This window comes from Pristiophorus japonicus, chromosome 4, assembly GCF_044704955.1.
Source record: "Pristiophorus japonicus isolate sPriJap1 chromosome 4, sPriJap1.hap1, whole genome shotgun sequence".
NCBI classification, from domain to species: Eukaryota; Metazoa; Chordata; class Chondrichthyes; family Pristiophoridae; genus Pristiophorus; species Pristiophorus japonicus.
Window position 1 is genome coordinate 259484574 of NC_091980.1, and position 27594 is coordinate 259512167.

A 27594-nucleotide genomic window follows, 5' to 3' on the forward strand; every position below is an offset into this window, starting at 1 on the left:
TCAAAACTGGAAATCATAGGGGCCGAAATTCACTAGCGCCCGTTTGAGGGCAGTAACCATGGTGAGGCGGGACTTCCTGCGCTAGGCACAGAAGTCCCGTCCCAGCTGTGAAATTGGGATTACTGCCCCCGAGAGGAAGTGGAGCGCAAACTGTGGGATTTTACCAGTGCTACGCGGAGCGCCGAGTAGCGCTGGCGGGAGCACAGGGCCCTTCCCTTCCGTTAAAGGGGAGGGCACGCAGCAAACTGCAATGGGGCGAGGGGTCACCACCTCTCCACTGGGAAGTGGGGTGCCGTGGCAGCAGCCCGGCACAGAAGCGGCGTGCCGGGCTTCAAAATGGCGGCACGGACCACGCAAATTCCACAACATAAGGCCACGACCGGTAAGTCGGCCATGGAAAAAAAATGGCGCGACGCACCTCCCCTTTAATTTTCGGCCCGTGAACGGAGTGCAGCCCAGTTCGCGACCTGCAAGGCTGGCATGGACGTCGCCCACGGTGGTCTCAAGAGGCGCTATCGAAGTTCCGCTCCGTGGTAAAAACGGGTCACTGCGTACATCAGCCCTGGGCAATCCTGGCAGGAGCTGGGCGCTGCCAGTTTACGCCTCCGCTAACTTCCACGAAATTTCGCAGGAGGCAGTAACGGACCCGTGCCCCGTGCAAGAGATCATTTGCGCCCCATTAGCGTCACTAACAGGCAGTGCAAACGATACGAATTTCTCCACACAGAATTTTACAATATAGAAGACTGTAATTTTGTTCTTGGCACTAGCACCAACTCTCTGGATGAGCTATTCACTGAGCCTAATTTCCCTGCTCTTTCCCCATACTATTTTATTTTTATCTTCTTCAAATATTTATTCACTTCCATTTTAAAAGCTTCACATTGCAACTTGTTTAATTGCCACCGCTTGGGACAAACTCGCAAATTGCATGAAGCAACAAAAACAAAAATCAAAGCTGGTCTGGTACATAACCTTTATTTGCCTAAATTTTGAAAAACGTCTTACAACGTCTTATGTTTCTATAGTCCTTACTACTAGGGGAATCAAGGGGTATGGTGAGAAAGCAGGAATGGGGTACTGAAGTTGCATGTTCAGCCATGAACTCATTGAATGGCGGTGCAGGCTAGAAGGGCCGAATGGCCTACTCCTGCACCTATTTTCTATGTTTCTATGTTTCTAACAAGAGTGAATACAGTATAACATCTTAAAAATTACATCTTAAAAAGGTGAATATAATATAACATCTTAAAAATTAAGGAAAAATGCACCTGTCTTGGGGATGTTTTGGGTAAAGATATGTGTGATTTTGTTTGGTGGAGATCAGGAGTCATCAAATTCCGCACTTTCCTTTCCAGTGCATAAAATTTATGAAACATTTCACGATCTTTTGACTTGATGAATCAACGCAGAATGCACAGTGCAGAAGTTACTTCTCTAACTTTGAGAATTTCCAGTTCTGGCGCATCTTCATTACATCCTTTGCAGCCAGTAAACATTTGAGGTAGTGTGGTAATGTCGTGGCTGCTTTTATTTCAGATTCTAAATTATTTCTAGATACAGGCATGGAATTTTTGTTCAACTGTGAAGCAAAGGCGATCGCCGCTGCCCCGAAGAAAGCTACCCACAAAGATCTTGCAATCTCTGGCGAGAAGTTTGCCTTTCTCAATGCGTAAGTCAGATCAGTGCAGAATAGTGGGGATTCCATAGCGGGATATGCTGTGCCATCAACAAGCTGTCAAAGCAACCAATCACAATGCAGAATTCTCACAGACAGGGAACCAGGAAGTGAAGAAATTGCTTTTATTCAGACTTTAAAAAAATGTACAGACAGCGAAACAAAGATTGGGACCCTCACATGGGGAAAAGGTAAACTTGAAATAAATGTGAACAAACTTTAAAAAAATATAATTTTTTTTAAGTTTCTTTAAATTGTGATTGTAATGTTTGTAATTTTCATCATTATGGAAACATTTGACATTCCACAAAATTAAAATTATTTTTTCAGAGTTAAACGTTTAGTGGTCAATATGCTGTTAATACTTCAGTTACACCTAATCCAACAAGGCCTAACTTTCAATGGGGTATTTAACAACGACAACAACAACTTGTATTTATATAGCGCCTTTAACGTAGTGAGCAAAACTAGGTTCTCCCTTACGCCAGGCACTGTCACTGGACTTTCTGGGGTGTCTAGATACCAGCACTGTCAGCCTCTCATTGCAAGATGCAGATTGAGAAAGTGTAAAACCACAAATATAACCCTTCACCACGTCATGTCAGCACCTCCCTAAAACGACACACTGTAAAGTTTCAAAAACAGAAAAGTTCTGCACCAAATGTGTGACCATGATTCTCTGCTCAGCGTGCACATGTCACACTCCCCCACTCTGGCTTACACCCACAGCATTATTTCTGTAAAGTTATCATCAGTCACTCACTCGGCCGTTGATACAACAAATGGCCGACAGCCACAACATACGAGGATTCTTCACTGCAGTCAAGGCCACCTACAGTCCAAACTCCCAAGGCCCCACCCCACTCCTGGCCAAGAACGGGGAAACACTCATCCATGACACCGAGGCTGTCAGGGCCCGCTGGAAGGAGCACTTTGAAGATCTCCTCAATCGAGACTCTGCGATTGACTCGAGTGTTTTCAACTCCATCTCGCAGCATGCGACCTGTCACCACCTCAGTGAAACTCCTATGCTGCACGAGGTAGGCAAAGCCATAAAACAACTTAAGAATAACAAGGCTACGGGTGCGGATGGAATTCCTGCTGAGGTGCTAAAATATGGCGGAGAGGCGCTGTTGGCGCGGATACATGACCTCATCTCTCCCATTTGGAGGGAAGAGGGCATGCCGGGTGATCTCAGAGATGCAGTGATCGTGTCCATTTTTAAAAAGGGGAACAAATCCGACTGCGGCAACTACAGAGGAATCTCCCTGCTATCAATCACTGGGAAAGCTGTCGCTAGAGTCCTCCTCAACCATCTTCTCCATGTGGGCGGGGAGCTCCTCCCGGAGTCACAGTGCGGATTTCGTCCCCTACGGGGAACAACGGACATGATCATTGCAGCACGACTGTGAGGGCTTATGGAGCGTCCTCCTCCGCAAAAAGTTTGTCAACATCCTTCGCCTGCTCCACGACGAAATGCAGGCCGTGATCCTTACCAGCGGATCCGTTACAGGCCCAATCCACATCCGGACCGGGGTCAAACAGGGCTGCGTCATCGCTTCAACCCTCTTCTCAATCTTCCTCGCTGCCATGCTCCACCTCACTGTCAACAAGCTCCCCGCTAGAGTGGAACTAAACTACAGAACCAGTGGGAAGCTGTTTAACCTACGCCGCCTCGAGACCAGGTCCAAGATCACCCCAACCTCTGTCGTTGAGCTGCAGTATGCGGACGACGCTTGCGTCTGCGCACATTCTGAGGCTGAACTCCAGGATATAGTCAATGTATTCACCGAGGCATATGAAAGCATGGGCCTTACGCTTAACATCCGTAAGACAAAGGTCCTCCACCAGCCTGTCCTCGCTGCACAGCACTGTCCTCCAGTCATCAAGATTCACGGCGCAGCACTCGATAACGTGGACTACTTCCCATACCTCGGGAGCTTCTTGTCAACAAAGGCAGACATTGATGCGGAGATTCAACATCGCATCCAGTGCATCAGTGCAGCCTTTGGCCGCCTGAGGAAAAGAGTGTTCGAAGACCAGGCCCTCAAACCTACCACTAAGCTCATGGTCAACAGAGCTGTAGTAATACCTGCCCTCCTGTATGGATCAGAGGCATGGACGATGTACAGAAGACACATCAAGTCACTGGGGATATAGCACCAACGATGTCTCCACAAGATCCTGCAAATCGCCTGGGAGGGCAGACGCACCAAGATCAGTGTCCTCGCCCAGGCTAACATCCCCAGCATTGAAGCACTAACCACACTCGATCAGCTTCGCTAGGCAGGCCACTTAGTTCGCATGCGAGACACGAGACTCCCTAAACAACTGCTCTATGAGGAGCTCCTTCATGGCAAATGAGCCAAAGGTGGGCAGCGGAAACGTTACAAGGACACCCTCAAAGCCTCCCTGGTGAAGTGCGACATCACCACTGTCGCCTGGGAGACCCTGGCCAAAGATCGCCGTAGGTGGAGAAAGTGCATCCGGGAGTGCGTTGAGCTCTTCGAATCTCAACGCTGCAAGCGTGAAGAGGTCAGGTGCAGGCAGCGGAAGGAGCATGCGGCAAATCAGTGCTGTCCCCCACCTTCCCCCGACGAATATCTGTCCCACATCTGATGGGGTCTGTGGCTCTCGTGTTGAGCGAGCAGCGGCATAAAGGCCCAGCGGGAGTCCGGGGATCGGCGACAGTTGGGAGCAACGGCCGGAGGTGGAGCGAGCAGCGGCCTATAAAGGCCCAGCAGGAGTCCGGGGATCGGCGGCAATTGGGAGCAGCAGCCAAAGGTGGAGCGAGCAGCGAGCTGCAGCTGCAACAGGGTCAGAAGTAAGAAAGAAGTAAAAAGTAATCGAAGGGTGACGTCACAGCCAAGAGGGTAAGTGATCGGCTGGTTGAGTGGTGAGTAGTTTTCTTTTTATTTATCTTTCTTCTTGTTCTTAGCAGTCATTGTTGCCAAATTAAGTAATCTGAGGGTTAAGTCATGGCAGGAGATCCCAGACCCATGTCATGCTCCCGCTTCCAGTGTCCCTGACGACTACATGTGCAGGAAGTGTATCTAGCTGCAGCACCTGACAGACCGCATGGCTCTGCTGCACAGGAGGACAGGAAAAAGAGTGGGAGAGCTATAGTGATAGGGGATTCTATTGTAAGAGGAATAGATAGGTGTTTCTGCGGTCGCAAACAAGACTCCAGGGTGGTATGTTGCCTCCCTGGTGCAAGGGTCAAGAACGTCTCGAAGCGGCTGCAGCGCTTTTTGGGAGGGGGAGGGTGAACAGCCAGCTATCATGGTACGTAAAGGTACCAACGATATAGATAAAAAAACGGGATGAGATCCTACAAGCTGAGTTTAGGGAGCTAGGAGTTAAATTAAAAAGTAGGACCTCAAAGGTAATAATCTCAGGAATGCTACCAGTGCCACGTGCTAGTCAGAGTAGGAATCGCAGGATAGCTCAGATGAATACGTGGCTTGAGGAATGGTGCAAGGGGGAGGGATTCAAATTCCTGGGACATTGGAACTGGTTCTGGGGGAGATGGGACCAGTACAAACTGGACGGTCTACACCTGGGCAGGACCGGAACCAATGTCCTAGGCGGAGTATTTGCTAGTGCTGTTGGGGAGGGTTTAAACTAAAATGGCAGGGGGTTGGGAACCTATGCAGGGAGACAGAGGGAAGTATAATGGGGGCAGAAGCAAAAGATAGAAAGAAGAAAAGTAAAAGTGGAGGGCAGAGAAACCCCAAGGCAAAAATCAAAAAAGACCACATTACAGCAAACATCTAAAGGGACAAAATGTGTTAAAAAGACAAGCCTGAAGGCTCTGTGCCTCAATGCGAGGAGTATTCGTAATAAGGTGGACAAATTAACTGCGCAGGCAGCTATTAACGAATATAATATAATTGGGATTACGGAGACATGGCTCCAGGGTGACCAAGGCATCCAGGGGTATTCAATATTCAGGAAGGATAAACAGAAAGGAAAAGGAGGTGGGGTAGCATTGCTGGTTAAAAAGGAAATTAACGCAATAGTAAGGAAGGACATTAGCTTGGATGATGTAGAATCTGTATGGGTAGAGCTGCGGAATACCAAAAGGCAGAAAACGCTAGTGGGAGTTGTGTACAGACCAAACAGTAATAGTGAGGTTGGGGACAGCATCAAACAAGAAATTAGGGATGCATGCAATAAAGGTACAGCAGTTATCATGGGCGACTTTAATCTACACATAGATTGGGTTAACCAAACTGGTGGCAATACAGTGGAGGAGGATTTCCTGGCATGTATTAGGGATGATTTTGTAGACCAATATATCGAGGAACCAACTAGAGGGCTGGCCATCCTAAACTGGGTGATGTGTAATGAGAAAGGACTCATTAGCAATCTTGTTGTGCGAGGCCCCTTGGGAAAGAGTGACCATAATATGGTAGAATTCTTTATTAAGATGGAGAGTGACACAGTTAATTCAGAGGCTAAAGTCCTGGACTTAAGGAAAGGTATGAGACATGAATTGGCTAAAATATACTGGCGAATGATACTTAAAGGGTTGACGGTGGATAAGCAATGGCAAACATTTAAAGATCACATGGATGAACTTCAACAATTGTACATCCCTGTCTGGAGTAAAAATAAAACTGGGAAGGTGGCTCAACCATGGCTAACAAGAGAAATTAAGGATAGTGTTAAATCCAAGGAAGAGGCATATAAATTGGCCAGAAAAAGCAGCAAACCTGAGGACTGGGAGAAATTTAGAATTCAGCAGAGAAGGACAAAGGGTTTAATTAGGAGGGGGAAATAGGGTATGAGAGGAAGCTTGCTGGGAACATAAAAACTGACTGCAAACGCTTCTATAGATATGTGAAGAGAAAAAGATTAGTGAAGACAAACATAGGTCCTTTGCAGTTAGAATCAGGTGAATTTATAATGGGGAACAAAGAAATGGCAGACCAATTGAACAAATACATTGGTTCTGTCTTCACAAAGGAAGACACATATAACCTTCCGGAAATACTAGGAGACCGAAGGTCTAGTGAGAAAGAGGAATTGAAGGAAATCCTTATTAGTCAGGAAATTGTGTTAGGGAAATTGATAGGATTGAAAGCCGGGCCTCATAGTCTGCATCCCAGAGTACTTAAGGAAGTGGCTCTAGAATTAGTGGATGCATTGGTGATCATTTTCCAACAGTCTATCGACTCTGGATCAGTTCCTATGGACTGGAGGGTAGCTAATGTAACACCACTTTTTAAAAAAGGAGGGAGAGAGAAAACGGGGAATTATAGACCGATTAGCCTGACATCAGTACTGGGGAAAATGTTGGAATCAATTATTAAAGATGAAATAGCAGCGCATTTGGAAAGCAGTAACAGGATCGGTCCAAGTCAGCATGGATTTATGAAAGGGAAATCATGCTTGACAAATCTTCTGGAATTTTTTGAGGCTGTAACTAGTAGAGTGGACAAGGGAGAACCAGTGGATGTGGTGTATTTGGACTTTCAAAAGGCTTTTGACAAGGTCCCACACAAGAGATTAGTGTGCAAAATTAAAATATTGGGGGTAATGTATTGACGTGGATAGAGAACTGGTTGGCAGACAGGAAGCAGAGAGTAGGGATAAACAGGTCTATCACAGAATGGCAGGCAGTGACAGGTGGGGTGCCGCAGGGCTCAGTGCTGGGACCCCAGCTATTTACAATATACATCAATGATTTAGATGAAGGAATTGAGTGTAATATCTCCAAGTTTGCAGATGACACTAAGCTGTGTAGCGGTGTGAGCTGTGAGAAGAATGCTAAGAGGTGCAGTGTGACTTGGACAGGTTAGGTGAGTGGGCAAATGCATGGCAGATGCAGTATAATATGGATAAATGTGAGGTTATCCACTTTGGTGGCAAAAACATGAAGGCAGAATATTATCTGAAAGGCGGCAGATTAGGAAAAGGGGAGGTGCAACGAGACCTGGGTGTCATGGTACATCAGTCATTGAAAGTTGGCATGCAGGTACAACAGGCAGTGAGGAAGGCAAATGGCATGTTGGCCTTCATAGCTAGAGGAATTTGAGTACAGGAGCAGGGACGTTTAATGCAGTTGTACAGGACTTTGCTATTGAGGGAATGCAGCGAAGGTTCATCAGACTGATTTCCGGGATGGCGGGACTGACATATGAGGAGAGATTGGATCGACTGGGCCTGTATTCATTGGAGTTTAGAAGAATAAGAGGGGATCTCATAGAAACATATAAAATTCTGACGGGACGGGACAAGTTCGATGCAGGAAGAATGTTCCCGATGTTGGGGAAGTCCAGAACCAGGGGTCACAGTCTAAAGATAAGGGGTAAGCCATTTAGGACCGAGATGAGGAGAAACTTCTTCACTCGGAGAGTTGTTAACCTGTAGAATTCTCTACCGCAGAGAGTTGTTGAAGCCAGTCCGTTAGATATATTCACGAGGGAGTTAGATATGGCCCTGACGGCTAAAGGGATCAAGGGGTATGGAGAGAAAGCAGGCGAGGGGTACTGAGGTGAATGAACAGCCATGGTGTTACTGAATGGTGGTGCAGGCTCGAATGGCCGAATGGCCTATTCAGTACCTATTTTCTATGTTTCTATGTTTCTATGGACTGTTCAGCCACCAAAGAACTCACTTTAGGCGTGGAAGCAAGTCTTTTTCGATTCTGAGGGACTGCCTATGATAACGTAGTAAAACGTCCCAAGGTGCTTCACAGCAGTGTTACGTGAGAAAACAGATAAATTTGATACCGAACCACAAAAGAAGAAATTAAGGCAGATGACCAAAAGCTTGATTAAAGAGGTAGGTTTTAAGGAACGTCTTAAAGGAGGAAAGAGAGGTAGCGAGACGGAGAGGTTTAGGGAGGGAGTTTCAGAGCTTAAGATCCAAACAACTGAAGTCACGGCCACCAATAATTGAGCAGTTATAATGTGGGATGTTTAAAAGGGCAGAATTTGAGGAGCGCAGACATCTTATGGGGCTGTGAGGCTGAAAAAGATTAGAGATAGGGAGGGGCAAGGCCATGGAGTGATTTGTAAGCAAGGATGATAATTTTGAAATCGAGGCACTGTTTAACCGGGAGCCAATGTAGGTCAGAAAGCACAGGGGTGATGGGTGGTAGTGAGTTGGTGCGAGTTAGGACACGGGCTGCTGAGTTTTGGATGATCTCAAGTTTACGTAGTGTAGAATGTGGGAGGTCAGCCAGAAGTGAGTTGGAGTAGTCAAGTGTAGAGGTAACAAAGGCATGAGTGAGGGTTTCAGCAGCAGAAAAGCTGAGGCAGGGGCAGAGGCGGGCAATGTTACAGAGGTGGAAAAAGGCAGTTTTAGTTATGCCGTGGATATGTGGCCGGATCAAATATGGCCCCTAGGTTGCGAAAATTCTTGTCCACCCTCAGATTGATGCTAGGGAGAGGGATGGTGTCAGTGGTTAGGGAACGCAGTTTGTGGCAGGGACCAAAGATAATGGCTTCGGTCTTCCCAATATTTTGTTGGAGAAAATTTCTGCACATCCAGTACTGGATGTCGGACAAACAAACAGGGGCCAAGAAAAGTGGTGGAGAGGTAGAGCTGGGTGTCGTCTGCATACATGTGGAAACTGACTCCGTGTCTTTGGATGATGTCGCCAAGGGGCAGCATTTGATAAGAAATAGGAGGGAGCCAAGGATAGATCCTTGGGGGACACCAGAGGTAACGATGTGGGAGTGGGAAGAGAAGCCGTTGTTGAAGATTTTCTGGCTATGATTAGATAGATAAGAATGCAACCAGGGGAGTGCAGTCTCACCCAGCTGGACAATGGTGGAGAGGCGTTGGAGGAGGATGGAGTGATCAACTGTGTCAAAAGCTGCAGATAGGTCGAGAAGGACGAGGAGGGATAGTTTACCTTTGTCACAGTCACAAAGCATGTCATTTGTGACTTTGATGAGAGCTGTTTCGGTACTGTGGCAGGCACGGAAACTAGATTGAAGAGAATCAAACACTGAATTCAGCGATAGATGGTCACGGATTTGGGAGGCAACAACACATTCAAGTACTCTGGACAGGAAATGGAGGTTGGAGATGGGGCGATAGCTAGCAAGCAAAGTGAAAGATTGTTTTTTTGAGGAGAGAGGTGATGACCGCAGATTTGAAGGCGAGGGGAACAGTATCTGAGGAGAGAGAACTGTTAACAATGTCAGCTAACATGGGAGCCAAAAAAGGAAGTTGGGTGGTCAGCAGTTTGGTGGGAATAGGGTCGAGGGAGCAGGAAATTGGTCTCATGGACAAGATGAGCTTGGAGAGATCAAGAGGGGAGATCAAAGAGAAATTCGAGAAATATGTGTGTTTCGGGCTAGGGCAGGTGGGAGCCTCAGATGAAGTTTGGCCCTGTGGGCTCGGTGAAGGTAGGGAACTTACAGAGGCAGCTGATCGGATGGTCAGATTTAACAGTGGTATTACCGCAGAAAAGCCCAAATTTTCGTCAATTTCATTGATTTCACTGATTATGCTGATTGCTGGCCATGGGGTGGGGGTGGCAAAGCGCAGATAGTCTTAGAGCAGTGAATGACTGACCGCAACCTCAGGATTTCTGCTTTTAAATGTGTATGCGCTGCATCCTAAAGTTACGGTCAGTTTCAAAGGGATAATAACAGCGAACACTGTTAGTTTGCTGTTACTACCCACCGCAAATTCCAGGCCATTAATTCCAATATGAGAGGAAACCCTGGAGCGTAATTGATACAATATTCTTGCTCCCATAAGGGGGCCTTCTAGTGCTCAGTTACACAATATACAAGCACAATACATAACAAATATAATGTTTGTTCCCTTAATGATGGTGCACAGGTCTTCAGCACCAAATTAGTTTTCCCAACCTGCAATGTATCGTACTACAGCAGGCCTCAATGTTGAATGATATGGGTCAGATATTCGAGCACATAAATCTAACTGACACTCCAGTGCAATGCTGAGGGAGCATTGCACTGTCGGAGGTGCCGTCTTTCAGATGAGACGTTAAACCGATACCCCGTCTGCTCTCTCAGGTGGACATAAAAGATCCCATGGCACTATTTCGAAAAAGAGCAGTGAATTTATCCCCGGTGTCCTGGCCAATATTTATCCCTCAATAAGCATAACAAAAACATTATCTGGTCATTATCACATTGCTGTTTGGTGGGAGCTTGCTGTGCGCAAATTGGCTGCCGCATTTCCCACATTACAACAGTGACTATATTCTAAAAGTAATTACTTGGCTGTAAAGCGTTTTAAAATGTCCGGTGGTCATGAAAGGCACTATATAAATGTAAATCTTTCTTTCTATCTTCCCCTGCTGGCGTGTATTCCATTATAATCTCCAAAGTTAATCCAGGAAATTTATTTCCCTTTGGTTGACAATTAATGTATTTAGATCTGTAGGGTGTTTCTTGTTGTGCTTCCCATTCACTTAAATATTTTGTGTATGATGTTCATTTATATAAGTGCAGAATAGTGTTCATTCCTCTGACATTTAACTGTAAGAAATTCACAGCAAAAGGCAGTGAATTAAAAATAAACAAATATGTCCTGTCTCACAACACTTCTCTATTCTGTACGTAAGCTTATGTATGTACTTACCTAAGAAGCAACGTTTTCTGGTGTTTTGGTCCTCTAAATTTAAAAGATGATATAAAGTAGTTATTATTAAGATCCTGAAATAATTCGTCCAGAAAATGTTTTGCTTCACTCGTCATTAAAAAATTCCATTTACAGTAGCTTTGTAAAAGTCACCAAGGTACTTTGAAGTGCAAAACCCTCCCATTGTTATTCCTTACTGTATTGAAATCTACCTCTGTCCATTATCAGTTCTCTAGTGGACCCCTTTAGCTTCTCTTTTGTGTAAAGTTATAACTTTTTAATTTCTCTCAGAAGGTAAATCTGTTAAATTTATCTGCATCAGACAGTCAGTCCATGAGGTCATACCAGTTTATTATTACATCATCTTTGAACAGTACAAGCCACAGAGATAAGGATATATTTTCCACCAATGAAATATAATAAATATTTCCAAAGGTAAATCTACAGAGATGATAAGACATTATGGTCAACTTCACCACTGATGTATTTATCAACATATTGCTGTCAAATGATATATTCCTTTCCATAAAATATATAGCAGATAATGAATTTCTGTGTAAAAATAAAGCCAGACTACCACATATTGGGAATATAAAGTATTGACTGTTAATTTTAATTATTCTCTTTAGCCTCTCATCAGAGGTCGCACATCACTGTCAATATGTGTCAGGAAATGGTAAGTCAATTGCAAAAATGGAATTGATCTTATTTCTAAAGAACGCTTGGAACCTTAGCTTCTCAAACAACATATATCTTTATTCAATGAGCACAGCATGTGAATAATTCAAATTTTTAGTACGTGAGAAGCTGAAGACCACATAGGAATCCTTTCAACTACCTAGTCATTATGGCCTAGAAATTCAGTGATGCTGTGCCCATTTTACAAGTGTAAACAGGGCGCCAAGGTGTCCAATATGATGGGCGGCGTATACACGTACATTCTGAACTGGAAGTGACCGCCATATTGATATAGCCATCAAAAGAGTCGTCCAAGGCCCAAGCCTGAAACAGGTGTTGGGCCCTTGCCATCTGCAAATAAGTGGCCCAACACCTGTTTGATGCCTCCTTTACCAAATCAGTTTGCCCTGAACGCAGCCAGCGCCAGGCCTGCTGTGTTCAGTAAAACGTGGTCTATATGCGGCATAAAGGAACCACTGGAGGCCGCCACCATAGGGGTAAGTTTTGTAATATATACTTACCTGAATGTAGAGTCGAGAGCAGCAGGAGTGCTCTTCCCGGCTCCGTTGCATCTCTGAAGACCATTGCTGGCTCCTGATTGCTTCCCTCCCTCTCCTAGTTTTTAAAAATGTATTTGTTTACGGGATATGGGTGTCGTTGGCAAGGCCAGCATTTATTGCCCATCCCTAATTGCCCTTGAGAAGGTGGTGGTGAGTAACCTTCTTGAACCGCTGCAGTACGTGTGGTGAAGGTACTCCCACAGTCCTGACTTTGTCATAGTGATTTGGGAGGGCAATTAAGAGTCGACCACATTGCTGTGGCTCTGGAGTCACATATAGGCCAGACCAAGTAAGGACGGAAGATTTCCTTCCCTAAAGGACATTAGTGAACCAGATGGGTTTTTACGACAATCCAGTAGTTTCATGGTCACCATTACTGATACTAGCTTTTTAATTCCAGATTTATTTAATTAACTGAATTTAAAGCTCCCAGCTGCCATGGCAGGATTTGAACTCATGTCTCCAGATCATTAGTCCAGGCCTCTGGATTACTAGTCCAGAAACATAACCACTATGCTACCGTACCCCTGCCTCTCCCAATCCCCGCTCCCCCACCCCCGCTTCCTGGTCTCTTCACTTCCTCTCCTGTTCGGCACCCTCCACCCCAATTGCTTCCGCCCCTTCTTCCAGAACCTACCAGAGGTACTAATGACAGTGGTGCAGTGGCCTGAAATTGAAATCCTCATCACCATGAGCTGCCTTGAGACACCCAGCGGGTTTCTGCCATTCATCAACCTCGATATTGGGCCTTGGGCCTACCCATTCCAGTGCAGGAATAATTCTCTGTATCTAATTCGTGCCAGCAGGCTGGCACAAACAAATTTCTAGATTCATCTATTCAGAGTCACACAGGTTGCATCTAAAACAATAAGGCTCTTGATAGACTTCTTTTGTCCATCCAACTTCTGCATTTCCCAATATGTAGTTAACAGGTGGAAATTTTCCCAAGTATACCGTCCACAAATAGGACAAATCCAACCCAGCCAGTTACATTCCGATCAGCCTACTCAATCATCAGCAGAGAGAAGGAAGGAGTCATCAACAGTGCTATCAAGCAGAACTTACTCACCAATAACCTACTCATCAGTGTTCATTTTGGGTTCCGCCAGGACCACATGGCTCCAGAGCTCATTATAGCCTTGGTCCCAACATGGATATGACCAGAATTCCAAAGGTGAGATAAGAGTGACTGTCCTTGACATCAAGGCAGCATTCAACCAAGTGTAGCACCAAGGAGCCCGAGTAGAACTGAAATCAATGGGAAGCAGGAGGAAAACTCTCCAATGGCTGGAATCATACCTGACACAAAGGAAGATGCTTGTGGTTGTTGGAGACCAATCATCTCAGCCTCAGGACTTCACTGCGGGAGTTCCTCAGGGCAGTGCCCTAGGCCCAACTATCTTCAGTTGCTTTATCAATGACCTGTCCTCCATCATAAGAACAGAAGTTCGCTGTTCACTGATGATTGCACATTGTTCAGCTCCATTCACAATTTCTCAGATAATGAAGCAATTCATGCTCGCATGTAACAAGACCGCAACAACATCTAGGTTTGGTCTGATAAGTGGCAAGTAACATTCACGCTACACAAGTGCTAGGCAATGACTACTCCAACAACAGAGAGCCAAACCAACTACCCTAGACATTCAATGGCATTACCATTGCTGAATCCCCCACCAACAACATCCTGAAGTTACCATTGACTAGAAACCCAACTGAACCAGCCACATAAATGCCATGGCTACTGCAGCAGGCCACAGGCTGGGTATTCTGCGGCGAGTGACTCCTCAAAGCCTCTCCAATATCTACAATGCACAAGTAAAGAGCGTAATGGAATACTCCCCACTTGCCTGGATGGGTGCAACACTCAAGAAGGCTGACACCATTAAGGACAAAGCAGTCCACTTGAGCTATCATCATCATAGGCATTCCCTCAGACTTGCTTCTGCTCCTGAAGTGAATTCTTTGGTGGCTGAACAGTCCAATACGAGAGCCACAGACTCTGTCACAGATGGGACAAACATTCGTCGAGGGAAGGGGTGGGTGAGACTGGTTTGCCGCACGCTCCTTCCGCTGCCAGCGCTTGACCTCTTCACGCTCTCGGTGTTCGAAGAGCTCAACGCCCTCCCGGATGCACTTTCTCCACCTGGGGCGGTCTTCGGTCAGAGACTCCCAGGTGTCAGTGGTGATGTCACACTTTATCAGGGAGGCTTTGAGGGTGTCCTTGTAACTTTTCCGCTGCCCACCTTTGGCTCGTTTGCCATGAAGGAGCTCCGCATAGAGCATGTGCTTAGGGAGTCTCGTGTTTGGCATGCAAACTATGTGGCCTGCCCAGTGAAGCGGATCGAGTGTGGTCAGTGCTTCAATGCTGGGGATGTTAGCCTGGACGAGGACACTGATGTTGGTGCGTCTGTCCTCCCAAGGGATTTGCAGGATCTTGCGGAGACATCGTTGGTGATATATCTCCAGCGACTTGAGGTGTCATCTGTACATCGTCCATGCCTCTGATCCATATAGGAGGGCGGGTATTACAACAGCCTTGTAGGAGATCCAAGAACTAATAGATCGCAAGCGCAAAGCATTTCTGAGCCTCAAGCAACAACCCAACTCGGGAGCAGCAAAGCAATGTTACAGACGGTTCAAGGCTGAGGTCCAACAAAAAACCCGGGACCTAAAGAACAGGTGGTGGATGGAGAAAGCACAGGAGATACAACAACTGGCCAACAACCATGATATGCGAGGATTCTTCATTGCAGTCAAGGCCACCTACGGTCCAAACTCCCAAGGCCCCACCCCACTGCTGGCCAAGAACGGGGAAACACTCATCAAGGACACCAAGGCTGTCAGGGTCCACTGGAAGGAGCAGTTTGAAGATCTCCTCAATCGAGACTCTGCCTTTGACTCGAGTGTTCGCAACTCCATCCCACAGCATGCAACCCGTCACCACCTCAGTGAAACCCCAACGTTGCACAAGGTAGGCAAAGCCATAAAACAGCTCAAGAATAACCACTTGAGCAGCACACCATCCACCATTTAAATATTCATTCCCTCCACCACCGGCATAGCGTAACTGCAGTGTGTCCTATCTACAAGATTGCAGCAAGTCGCCAAGTCTTCTTTGGCAGCACTTCTCAAACCTGCAATGTCCACCAACTAGAAGGTGCATGGGAATATCATCACTTCCAAATTCCCCTCCAAGCCACACCCCATCGCATTTTGGACATATATCACTGTTCCTTCACTGTTGCGGTGTCAACATTTTGGAACTCCCTACTAAACAGCATTGCAGGAGTACCTTCATAAACAACAACAACTTACATTTTATACAGCACCTTTAACATAGTAAATGCCCAAGGCTTCACAGGAGCATTATCAAACAAAAGCATGGCCACCAATGGTGGAGCGATTAAAATAGGGCATCCATAAGAGGCCAGAATTGGAGGAGCACATAGAGCCCGGGAAGGCTGTATTGCTAGAGGATACAAAGATAGGGAGTGGCAAGACCATTTTGGAATTTGATGCGAATATTAAAATTGAGGCGTTTCCAGACCAGGAGCCAGTGTAGGTCAGCAAGCAAAGGGGTGATGGGTGAACAGGACTTGGTACGAGTTAGAATACGGGCAGCAGAGTTTTGGATACGCTCAAATTTATGGAGGGTGAAAGTAGGCGGTCTTGGTGATGGCGCGGATATGTGGTCGTAATCTCATCTCGAGGTCAAATACGACACCAAGGTTGTGAACAATGTGACAGTTGACAGGGAGCGGAATGGAGTTGGTGGCTAGGGAATGGAGTTTGTGAAGGGGACCGAAGACAATGGCTTCGGTCTTCCCAATATTTAGTTAGAGGAAATTTCTGGGGACCAACATCAGAACCTTGTGAGATACCAGAGGCAATGGTGAGGGAAGGTGGAGAGAAGCCATTGCAGGCGATTCTATGACTAAAACTGGATAGATAAGAATCGAACCAGGTGAGTGCAGTCCCACCCAGCTGGATGACAGAGGAGAGATGTTGGAGGAGGATGGTGAGGTCAACCGCGTCAAAGGCTACAGATTGGTCAAGAAGAATGAGGAAGAATAGTTTACCATGGTCATAGTCACATAGGATGTCATTTGTGATTTTGAAATGAGCCATTTCAGTACTGTGACGGGTGGAAACCTGATTGGAGGGATTCAAACATGGAGTTGCGGGAAAGATGTGCATGGATTTGGGAGACGACAGATGGACTGCACATGGACTGCAGCGGTTCAAGAAGGCGGCCCACCACCACTTTCTCAAGGGTAATTATGGATGGGCAAAAAATGTCAGCTTTGCCAATCATACCCGTATCCTGAGAATTATGTGTATATATATATATATATATATATATATATGTGCATATACATATATATACATACATATATCCATACATGCATAGATATATATCGACATTACTGTCCCAATTAACTCATTATATTTTCCTCACACTTCCAGAATTTGCTGTTCTTGATGAAAGGCCCACTCGCCCAATGTCTGCTCCAACAGATTTCCTTTGGCCCCATTCACTGGGTGGAACTTGTATTTTACCATCAACAGAACTCAGAGATGATGCATCTTCCACCCTAAAGACTGTCTACAGAGGTTACAATAACAACTTTCAATGCTGTATGCAATTTAAATGTATGCTATCTCATGTTGCACCAATTGTAACTCCAAAAGACTTTGTAAAACGTTCAAGAACAAAGTTAGAACCAGCGTAACAGTTGGAGGGTGGGATATTCGGCAGGCCTGCTGTGCATTTAGTAAATGCATATCTTAAAGTGAACAGTCATTCAACTCGGCTAAATTTGTTTTGCTATCACTCAGAGGATTGTGAAGTTGCAAAATGTCTCAGACAAGAGCACCTTGGTTATCTGACACAGCATTAGAACTGCTTGAGGTGATAGCACTCAAGGAGGTACTGTTCCCTTCATATGGCAGGAAGGTGCCCACACAAACGCTACAGCAGACTTGAAAGGCAGACATTGTGAATGCCTGAACCATCACCCAGGATATGGATTCAGTGCCGTAAGCACTTTGAAGACCTGACCAAAACAGCAAGGTTGAGCATCAGATTTTTCTAGATATGACACTTGGCCATAGCATTTCCACCCCACCCGCCAGCACCCTGAATACTTCCCTCCTCTGCACCACACGTCTTTTCCACCAATCATGTGGAGAATATACCAAATTTTTTCAAAGTCCCACATGAAATGGATCATAATGGGGCTGGCCTTAGATTCAAAGCCAGGCTTATGGTGACGTCACAGCGCATGTGCATCACCACGCTCTCTTCTCTCCGTTAAAGGGGAGAGAATCTATCATATTTTTACTTTGGACACTGGGCCACCAGGGAAGGGTTCTGCTGGGCCAGCCAAACCCGGGGGTCAGTATTTTGCCGGACAATTGGCAAGTTGGCTGGAAAAAATGTCTCCATTGCTGCCACGGCAGTGGGCCCTCCCCTTTAAGGGTGGCCGCGCTGCCAGGCTGCACTCAGTTCGGAGGTGGTACACCAGCAGAAAAACCTGCCAGGGGCACCGCGCGGCGGGGGATCGACAAATGGAGCTGGAAATCGCTGGTATTTTTTTATTGCTTTAAATTGGTTGTGCAACTACTTCGGTGAAATGGGGTCCAGGTCGAAAAATCCCCGACCTGAATTTAGGTCGGGTCAACCTGTTGACCCCAAAGTGGCGCCATTCGAGTTGTAGGAATGGCCGCTGAAAATGGGCATTAACGGGTCTCTTTGAGACCCTGAATTACGGCCCCTTAAAGTCAAGCTATTATTTTCCATTGCTTATAGTCTATGTAAAAAAATAGATAAAACTGGAAAATAGCTTCCTTAATGTTTTTACTCAGATCCAATCTGAAGATCATTTCAAGCTATACTTTTTAAATCTAATTCCTATGAAATAATAAGTGAATAATTCATGAAATTGGGTTTATCTCAGTTCCTGCATTTTAGCTGGATTGTTTATAACATTAATAGGTTAATCAAATCATAGGAACAAGAGCATGCCATTTATCCCCTTGAGCCTGTTGTGCGATTCAATTAGATCATAGAAACATAGAAACATAGGGCTAGACTTTCCACTTGCAGGCTAAGGCCTAATGCCAGTGCTAATTGCCGGCTCAAGGCCCATTTTTTTTTCTGCGATTTTCCACTCGGCCTTAGACCAGCGATGTCATTTCTTGGCGATCTCCTGATCGCCCAAAGAAAACAGAAGTGAATGAAAAAAAAAGCTTCCCTAGCAACGCATTACTGCGCATGTGCAGGTTGATTTTTTTTTCAGGTTGATGCTTCTTCCCGCATTTTGAGAGGTCAAGGGTCTTCACACATGCTCAGAAGCTCTGGGTGGGTTTGGGAGAGAGAGAGGAGAAAGGAAGCAAGTCAGAAAGTCTTATCCAAATTACAGATAAATTTAAAGAATGGAGGGAGGTGCAGGAAAGAGAAGGGCCAAACCCTTCAGCGAAGAGGCAAATGAGGCCCTCGTAAATGCTGTCAGTTCCAGGTGGGAGGATCTGACACGGGGTGGGCAGGGGAAACCTCCACCCCCGTGCATATCGCAGGATTTGGACCGAAATAGCCGACGTAGTCACATCGGCCTCCAATGAAACGCGCACACCGGACCAGTGCCGCAACCGGTGGAACAGCCTACTGGCAGCTGCGAGAGTAAGTTGAAATTTATATTTATGTATTATTTAATGATCTAAATAGTAACTAGAATCTGCAATGTTATTGGGTTACATAAAATTTTACGCAATCCAGCATAAAGTTAAATGTTGTAGTGCGAAATATGCAACGTAATGCTAATTTGTAATAGAGCATTTAAATCTGTCAGTCTTAAAAGTCTTCAATGTCTTAAATTGCCTGATCCATTTGCTTATGCCGTGCAATGTTATCGTATCATTTGCAGAAGAAGGGTGGGGGTGCTACCATGATGCACACACTAAGCCAGTACGAGGAGCTCGCGGTGTCCTTGGTGGGGCCAGAAAGCCGTTCGGTCACATCCCGTGGTGTGGCCGAACCCACCCTTGAGACATGTGAGTAATGAGAAATGTGCATTGTGCAATGTGTGAATCATTCGTAAATATTGAAAATATCGTAGTTACGCATGTAATGTTATGCAATTATAATATAATCTGATATATAATTGTGATGTACTATAGATCTTCGAATTAGGTCATGTTAGGTCACTTGTGCACTTGGGGTAATGGAAAGCATTGCAATGTTTTCAGTTGGCGAAAAATTGTAATGTAATGATTTGAATTGTTAAACGTTGTTTATCAAATTAAAGGTCAAGTGGTCGTTGAGTCTGTGGAATCCACGACGACCACCACCACTGAAACTTTGCCGAGATCGCAGGAGACTGAGGAGGAAGGGGAGCCACTGCAGACTTCTGCTGCTGTGGTATATCAGCGGGAGGAGGAGGAGATTGACGAGACGGAAGAAGAGGAAGAGATTTTTGTGGGGGGGGAACAACCTGCGGCCATCTCAGTTGAGATGGAAGAAGCACCGGGACCAAGCGGTATGCAGGTGGCGACGCCAAGGCGCGTCATATTGCAAACGTCGACCCCACGGAGGTCCGGTCAGCGTGGTGAGCAATCGCCTGCCTTGGAGGGCCAGACAGAGAGCTTGATTTCCCTGTGCAGGGAGACGGTCGCGATTGGTCACAACCTTATCCAGGGGTTTGCGGGATTCTCTGCGAACTGGAGCCAGTTTCCAGCATCCTGGAGCGAGTTCTGCCATAACTTCTCGAACTGGTCTTCTGAGCAGTCACAGACAGCTCGGGAAACATTGGAGGCGATTCGGCAGCAGACAGCCGCAACCAATGCCCTACGGCATGCGTTGCTGGCTGGACACGGCGCTGCACCCCAAGGTGTCGTGTCTGCTCGCAGCGAGACCTCTAGCACGCAAGCGAGTACAGAGGACATAGTTCCTCCGGACTCGGAAGTGGAGCCTCAGGCTTCCGCTTCCTCTCCATCACCTCCATCATGGCAGGAAGTCTTGACATCCCACTCTGCACGACGTGTTGGTGTCGGTTTGCATAGTCCAAAACGGGCGGGTGGGGTGCGAACACGGGTGGGATAGGATCTAGAGGGAAACGTGGCCGCAGGTAGGGAGGGGGGAGTGCTTCACTATAGTTCACCTGTTTTAAAATGTTTACTTGTTATTACCAATTTAGTATACTCTTATTCTTGTTATTGTTATTGTTACTAAATTGGTCAATTGTATTCAATAGTTAAATGTTCTCTTGTTCACTTGTTATCATTACTTAACTGTTCCCTTTCCATCCTTTCTGAAATGGTCATTTGTTATCATCACTGAAACGGTCACTTGTTGGCATGACTGAAATGGTCACTTGTTAGCGTGACTGAAATGGCCATTTGTTATCATTACTTAAATGGCCACTTGTTCTGTAAAATGTTCATTTCTTCTTCTTGTAACATTTTGGAGATTTTGAGGGAAGGGTGGGTTGGTGCGGGGTGTGTGGGATTGGAGAGAGGGTGTTGTTCATTCGTTCTTCGTTAATAAAAAAAAAATTTCTACAACTTTTGAACCTTCTCTCTTACTTACATAAGTTTTAAAACGTACAGATTTGTTTGTTTATCCTGTTTCCCCACAGAATATCATTAAATAACTTCACTATGTAAAAGCTATTTAATATATAATTCCAATATATGCATAAATAAGGTGAAAATACCTATTTATATTCCCTGTCCCAAATTTCTGAGTACAATTTGCATCAATTTTACTCTCTAAGGGCCAAGTTTCGGCCTGAGCTGCTCCTGTTTTTTTGGAGCAACTGGTTTAGAATGGAGTATCTTAGAAATTTGAATTCTCGGTATTTAGTTTGCTCCAGTTCAAGTCAGTTAGAACAGTTTCACTTTGGAACAGAATTTTTTTTTCAAAAGGGGGTGTGTCCGGCCATTTACGCCTGTTTTCAAAGTTTAGGCAGTGAAAACTTACTCCAAACTAACTTCGAATGGAGTAAGTGAAGATTTTGTATGTTCGAAAAAACGTTGTCTGCACTTCAGGTGTAGGTTACAAATCAGGCGTAGGGAATGGGGGGGGCGGAGTTTAAAGGGAAGTTTACAAACATTAAACACTTCAGTTTTACAAATAAAGAGCCATCATCAATAATAAATGATAAATACATCAATAAATCAATCAATAAATCAATAAAAAAAATTAATAAAAATTTTTTAAAAAATTAAAAATCAATAAATAAAACATTTTCTACTTACCGACTGCAGCACCGGGAGCCCACCAACAGCGAGCTGGGATGGCCCCCCCCCCCCCCCCCCGTATGTCTCTGTCAGTGTCTCTATCTCTCTGTCTGTCTGTGTGTCTCTCATTCTCTGTCTGTCAGTGTCGGTGTTTCTGACAGCGAGGGGAGGGGGAGAAGGGGGGTGGGAGGGGGAGAAGGGGGGTGGGAGGGGGAGGGGGAGAAGCGGGTGGGAAGGGGAGGGGAAGAAGGGGGTGGGATGGGGAGAGGGAGAAGGGGGGTGGGGGGGAGGAGGAGTGGGGGTGGGGGAGGAGGAGGGGGATGGGGGGGAGGAGGTGGGGGGTGGAGGGAGGAGGTGGGGGGGGTGTGAGGAGGAGAGGAGGGGCGAGGAGAAGGGGTGGAGGAGGAGAGGGGGGGAGAGGGGAGAAGGGGGCGAGAGGGGGAGAAGGGGGGGAAGAGGGGGAGAAGGGAGAGAAGAGGGAGGGAGGGAAGGAGAGAGGAGGGAGGGAGGTAAGGAGAGAGGAGGGAGGGAAGGAGAGAGGAGGGAGGGAGGGAAGGAGAGAGGATGGAGGGAGGGAAGGAAGGAGAGAGGAGGGAGGGAAGGAGAGGTGGGGGGAAGGGAGAGAAGGAGGCTAAACGGCCGGGCCCAAGACTTCGGGCTGGATTTACAGGTAGGTCTCGGGGGGGGGTCGCGGAGGTCCGGGGGGGGGGGGGGGGGGAGAGTCGCGGAGGTCCGGGGTGGGGGGTGGGGGGGAGCGGAGGTCGGGTCGCCGGGGGCAGGGGGAAGCAGAGGTCGAGTCGCGGAGGTCCGGGGAGGGTGAGAGCAGGAGTCCGGTCGGGTGGGAGGAGCCTTATCCACGCAGCCCCAGTGAGGCCATTCGGCCAGGGCTAGGGGCTGCGTGCTTCGGGCTCCTCCCACAGTTTGGGGCACCTGGAGCTACTGCACATGCGCTCCCACTGTAGCGCGCATGTGCAGAGGTCCCGGCACTGTTTTCAACGCAGGGACCTGGCTCCGCCCCCTACAGCTCGTGCTGCGCCGCGCCCAGCTCCAGAGGGCCTGCAGGGAGCCGGAGAATAGGTAAGTTTTTTTTAGGTGCACTTTCTGGCGCGAAAAACGGGTGTCCAGGTCCGGGCTGCGCCCTTTTAGGCGCAGCCCGAAACTTGGGCCCTAAATAACTCAGAACAATTATCCATCCTTCCTCTGAGGCTAAAAATGGCATCCGTAGTGCCCATTTCCCTCTCTAAGGCCCTGAAAAAGCAACTATTTTTGAGCACTCTTTTGGGCCTTGCATCGGCCCAGCGAAGTGCATGCTAAGTGCTGAAACTTGGGATGGGCCTTGTATGGGCGATCATCTCACTGATCAAAGTGGAAACTTGGGGGCAATATTTTGGGCCTAGTTTCCACTTTTTGCTCAAAATGGGTGATAGAGGTCTGTTTTGGGCCATAGATGGGCCTTAGATGGGCGATGTGAAGTGGAAAGTCTAGCCCATAGAAAATAGGTGCAGGAGTAGGCCATTCGGCCCTTCGAGCCTGCACCACCATTCAATAAAATCATGGCTGATCATTCACCTCAGTACCCCTTTCCTGCTTTCTCTCCATACCCCTTGATCCCTTTAGCCGTAAGGGCCATATCTAACTCCCTCTTGAATATATCGAACGAACTGTCCTCAACAACTTTCTGCAGTAGAGAATTCCACAGGTTAACAACTCTCTGAGTGAAGAAGTTTCTCTTCATCTCGGTCCTAAATTGCTTACCCCTTATCTTTAGACTGTGACCCCTGGTTCTGGACTTCCCCAGTATCGGGAACATTCTTCCTGCCTCTAACCTGTCCAATCCCGTGAGAATTTTATATGTTTTTATGAGGACCCCTCTCATTCTTCTAAATTCCAGTGAATACAGGCCCAGTCGATCTAGTCTCTCCTCACATGTCAGTCCTGCCATCCCGGGAATCAGTCTGGTGAACCTTCGCTGCACTCCCTCAATAGCAAGAACATCCTTCCTCAGATTAGGAGACCAAAACTGAACACAATATTCCAGGTGAGGCCTCACCAAGGCCCTGTACAACTGCAGTAAGACCTCCCTGCTCCTATACTCAAATCCCCTAGCTATGAAGGCCAACATACCATTTGCCTTCTTCACCGCCTGCTGTACCTGCATGCCAACTTTCAATGACCGATGTACCATGACACCCAGGTCTCGTTGCACCTCCCCTTTTCCTAATCAGTGGCCATTCAGATAATATTCTGCCTTCCTGTTTTTGCCACCAAAGTGAATAACCTCACATTTATCCACATTATATTGCATCTGCCATGCATTTGCCCACTTACCTAACCTGTCCAAGTCACCCTGCAGCTTCTTAGCATCCTCCTCACAGCTCATACCACCATTTGCAAACTTGGAGATATTACACTCAATTCCTTCATCTAAATCATTATTGTATATTGTAAAGAGCTGGGATCCCAGCACTGAGCCCTGCGGCACCCCATTAGTCACTGCCTGCCATTCTGAAAAGGACCCGTTTATCCCTACTCTCTGCTTCTTGTCTGCCAACCAGTTCTCTATCCACGTCAATACATTACCCCCAATACCAGGTGCTTTAATTTTGCACACTAATCTCTTGTGTGGAACCTTGTCAAAAGCCTTTTGAAAGTCCAAATACACCACATCCACTGGTTCTCCCTTGTCCACTCTACTAGTTACATCCTCAAAAAATTCTAGAAGATTTGTCAAGCGTGATTTCCCTTTCATAAATCCATGCTGACCTGGACCAATCCTGTCACTGCTTTCCAAATGCGCTGCTATTTCATCTTTAATAATTGATTCCAACATTTTCCCCACAACTGATGTCAGGCTAACTGGCCTATAATTCCCTGCTTTCTCTCTCCCTCCTTTTTTAAAAAGTGGTGTTACATTAGCTATCCTCCAGTCCATAGGAATTGATCCAGAGTCGATAGACGGTTGGAAAATGATCATCAATGCATTCACTATTTCTAGGGCCACTTCCTTAAGTACTCTGGGATGCAGACTATCAGGCCCTGGGGATTTATCAGCCTTCAATCCCATCAATTTCCCTAACACAATTTCCTGACTAATAAGGATTTCCTTCAGTTGCTCTTTCTCGTTAGACCCTCGGTCCCCTAGTATTTCCGAAAGGTTATTTGTGTCTTCCTTCATGAAGCCAGAACCAAAGTATTTGTTCAATTGGTCTGCCATTTCTTTGTTCCCCATTATAAATTCACCTGATTCTGACTGCAAGGGACCTACGTTTGTCTTCAATAATCTTTTTCTCTTCACATTTCTATAGAAGCTTTTGAAGTCAGTTTTTATCATGACTGATCTGTACCTCAAATTCATTTATCTGCTTTTGCACCATATCCCTTGATACCGTTACTTAACAAAAATATATCGATTTTAGGTCTTGTAAATTTCAATTCACCCAATATTCACAAGTGTTTTGAGAAAAGAGTTAAAGGTTTACACTATCCTTTGTTTGAAAATATGCTTTCTGATTTCACTCTTAGATGGCCTAGCTTAATTTTACAATTATGCCCCCTTGTTCTAGATCTTCTTACCAGAGGAACTAATGTTTCTTCTGTAACTACACTATCAAATCCCTTTATCATTTTAAACACTTTGACTAGACCTCCTCTCAATCTGCTAAACTCAAGGGAATACAAAGTTTATGGAACATGACCTCATAATTTAACCCTTTAGATCATGGTCATCATCATCATAGGCAGTCCCTCGGAATCATGGAAGACTTGCTTCCACTCTTAAAATGAGTCCTTAGGTGGCTGAACAGTCCAATACGAGAACCACAGTCCCTGTCACAGGTGGGACAGATAGTTGTTGAGGGAAAGGGTGGGTGGGACAGGTTTGCCACACGCTCTTTCCGCTGCCTGTGCTTGATTTCTGCATGCTCTCCGCGATGAGACTCGAGGTGCTCAACACCCTCCCGGATGCACTTCCTCCACTTAGGACGGTCTTTTTGGGACATCCCCAGTATTGAAGCACTGACCACACTTGATCAGCTCCGTTGGGCAGGCCACATCGTCCGCACACCAGACGCGAGGCTCCCAATGCAAGCGCTCTACTCGGAACTCCTTCACGGCAAACGAGCCGAAGGTGGGCAGAGGAAACGTTACAGGGGCACCCTCAAAGCCTCCCTGAAAAAGTGCAAAATCCCCACTGACACCTGGGAGTCGCTGGCCAAAGACTGTCCTAAGTGGAGGATGTGCATCCTTATATCATGGTATCATTCTAGTAAATCTGTGCTGTATCCCTTCCAGGGCCACTGTGTCCTTCTTGTGGTTTGCTGCCCAAAACAGAACGCAATACTCAAGGTGGGGTCTGACCAAGACTCTGTATTACTGAAGCATAACTTCCCCTCCTCTGTGTTCCAGTCCTTTTGGGATGAATGCCAGCATTATATTAGCCTTTTTTCAATGAGTTGTTGTACATGTGCAATAACTTTTAGTGCTTTGTGTAACTGGACACCCAAATCCCTTTGATCCTCCAGTCTTTTGTTTCGCATCATTAAGAAAATATTCTGAATTGTTTTTCTTGCATCCAAAGTGGATGATCATTAAGAGTGATAAGTGAATGAGTCTGACTGCTCGTCTTAGACTACAATTATCTTTAATTTCACAATATTCAGTAAGCACGAAAATACTGTCTTACCTTTAGCTCTGAGTAAACTGCTGAGTGTGAAATGAGCCAGCACCTTTTGGTTGCAACAATGTTTTTCTCTAAGAGTCCCACTATTCAACAAGTCGATCATACTTGTCATCCCGAATAAGATTGTTATTGTGCTCCACTTTGGTGTAAATCAGTTCCACATAACGTTTAAAAAGTAGAAATATGTCCGCGGATCCTACGACACAGTTTGTTTACTACCGTTTCCAGGAGATTTTAGATTTCAATCACGGTTTAATTTTTCACAATTTAAACCACTCGTTTCCAAATAAAGCTTCGATTTGAAAGATTATTATAATGGTAGAAATGCTCTTTTTTAAAAAGTATATATATATATAGAAAGATTACTGCTTCAGTTGCTGCTCCTAAACTTCAGAAGCACCGGCCAGGTCAGTTGTTCCATTAATCGCGAGGTTTACAGATGGCCTTGTGCCAAAACAAATATAACATGGAGCAACCTGAAGAGGATTTCAAAAACATCTGAGTCATGGGTTAGCAATTAGAATAACATTCAGCTCATCAATGCAACTATAAAGTCACGATTTAAAAATACTCAAAAAAGGATGTTGCTGGCAATTATTATTTCAGTTACTTTCTAAGAAATCTAACAATTCAGTATCGAAAACTTGTAGTTTCGACATTCAGTATCTTGTTCAAGTGCATAATTCAAGACTCAGTTCGGTTCGCTGGATATGCTGTCAAATTATGCAGAACTTATCAAAGAATAATATCAAACGGCAATTGTTTAGAATGCAGATAGCGAACCTGGATGGACACTTTACCGATAGCATAGCAGTGGCAGTACCTTATATTTTGCCCGTTTAAAGTAGGAAAAGACGACAATATGGTTCAATTTATTTTTCTCTCTCATATTTCACCCTTTACACATATTGGGCGATGGTGTTGCTGTCAATAGTCACCATCATAGGCAGTCCCTCGGAATCGAGGAAGACTTGCTTCCACTCTTAACATGAGTCCATTACGGGAACGCAGTCTCTGTCACAGGTGGAACAGATAGTCATTGAGGGAAAGGGTAGGCAGGGAGCCTGGTTTGCCGCACGCTCTTTCCGCTGCCTGTGCTTGATTTCTGCATGCTCTCCGCGACGAAAATCGAGGTGCTCAGCGCCCTCCCGGACACTGCCCTCCCGGATGCACTTCCT

At 46.0% G+C, this 27594-nt stretch overlaps 1 protein-coding gene across 1 annotated transcript in view; it reads right to left on the bottom strand.

The window, feature by feature from the left end:
* Positions 1–26631, bottom strand: part of LOC139262346 (MAPK/MAK/MRK overlapping kinase-like) — a 253865-nt gene extending 227234 nt beyond the window's left edge. The window contains exon 1 of the mRNA XM_070877529.1: positions 26420–26631. Coding sequence (XP_070733630.1) covers positions 26420–26528 — 109 coding nt within the window. The 5' untranslated portion in view covers positions 26529–26631. The remainder of the gene's footprint in view (positions 1–26419) is intronic.
* Between the last annotated feature and the right edge of the window lie 963 nt (positions 26632–27594).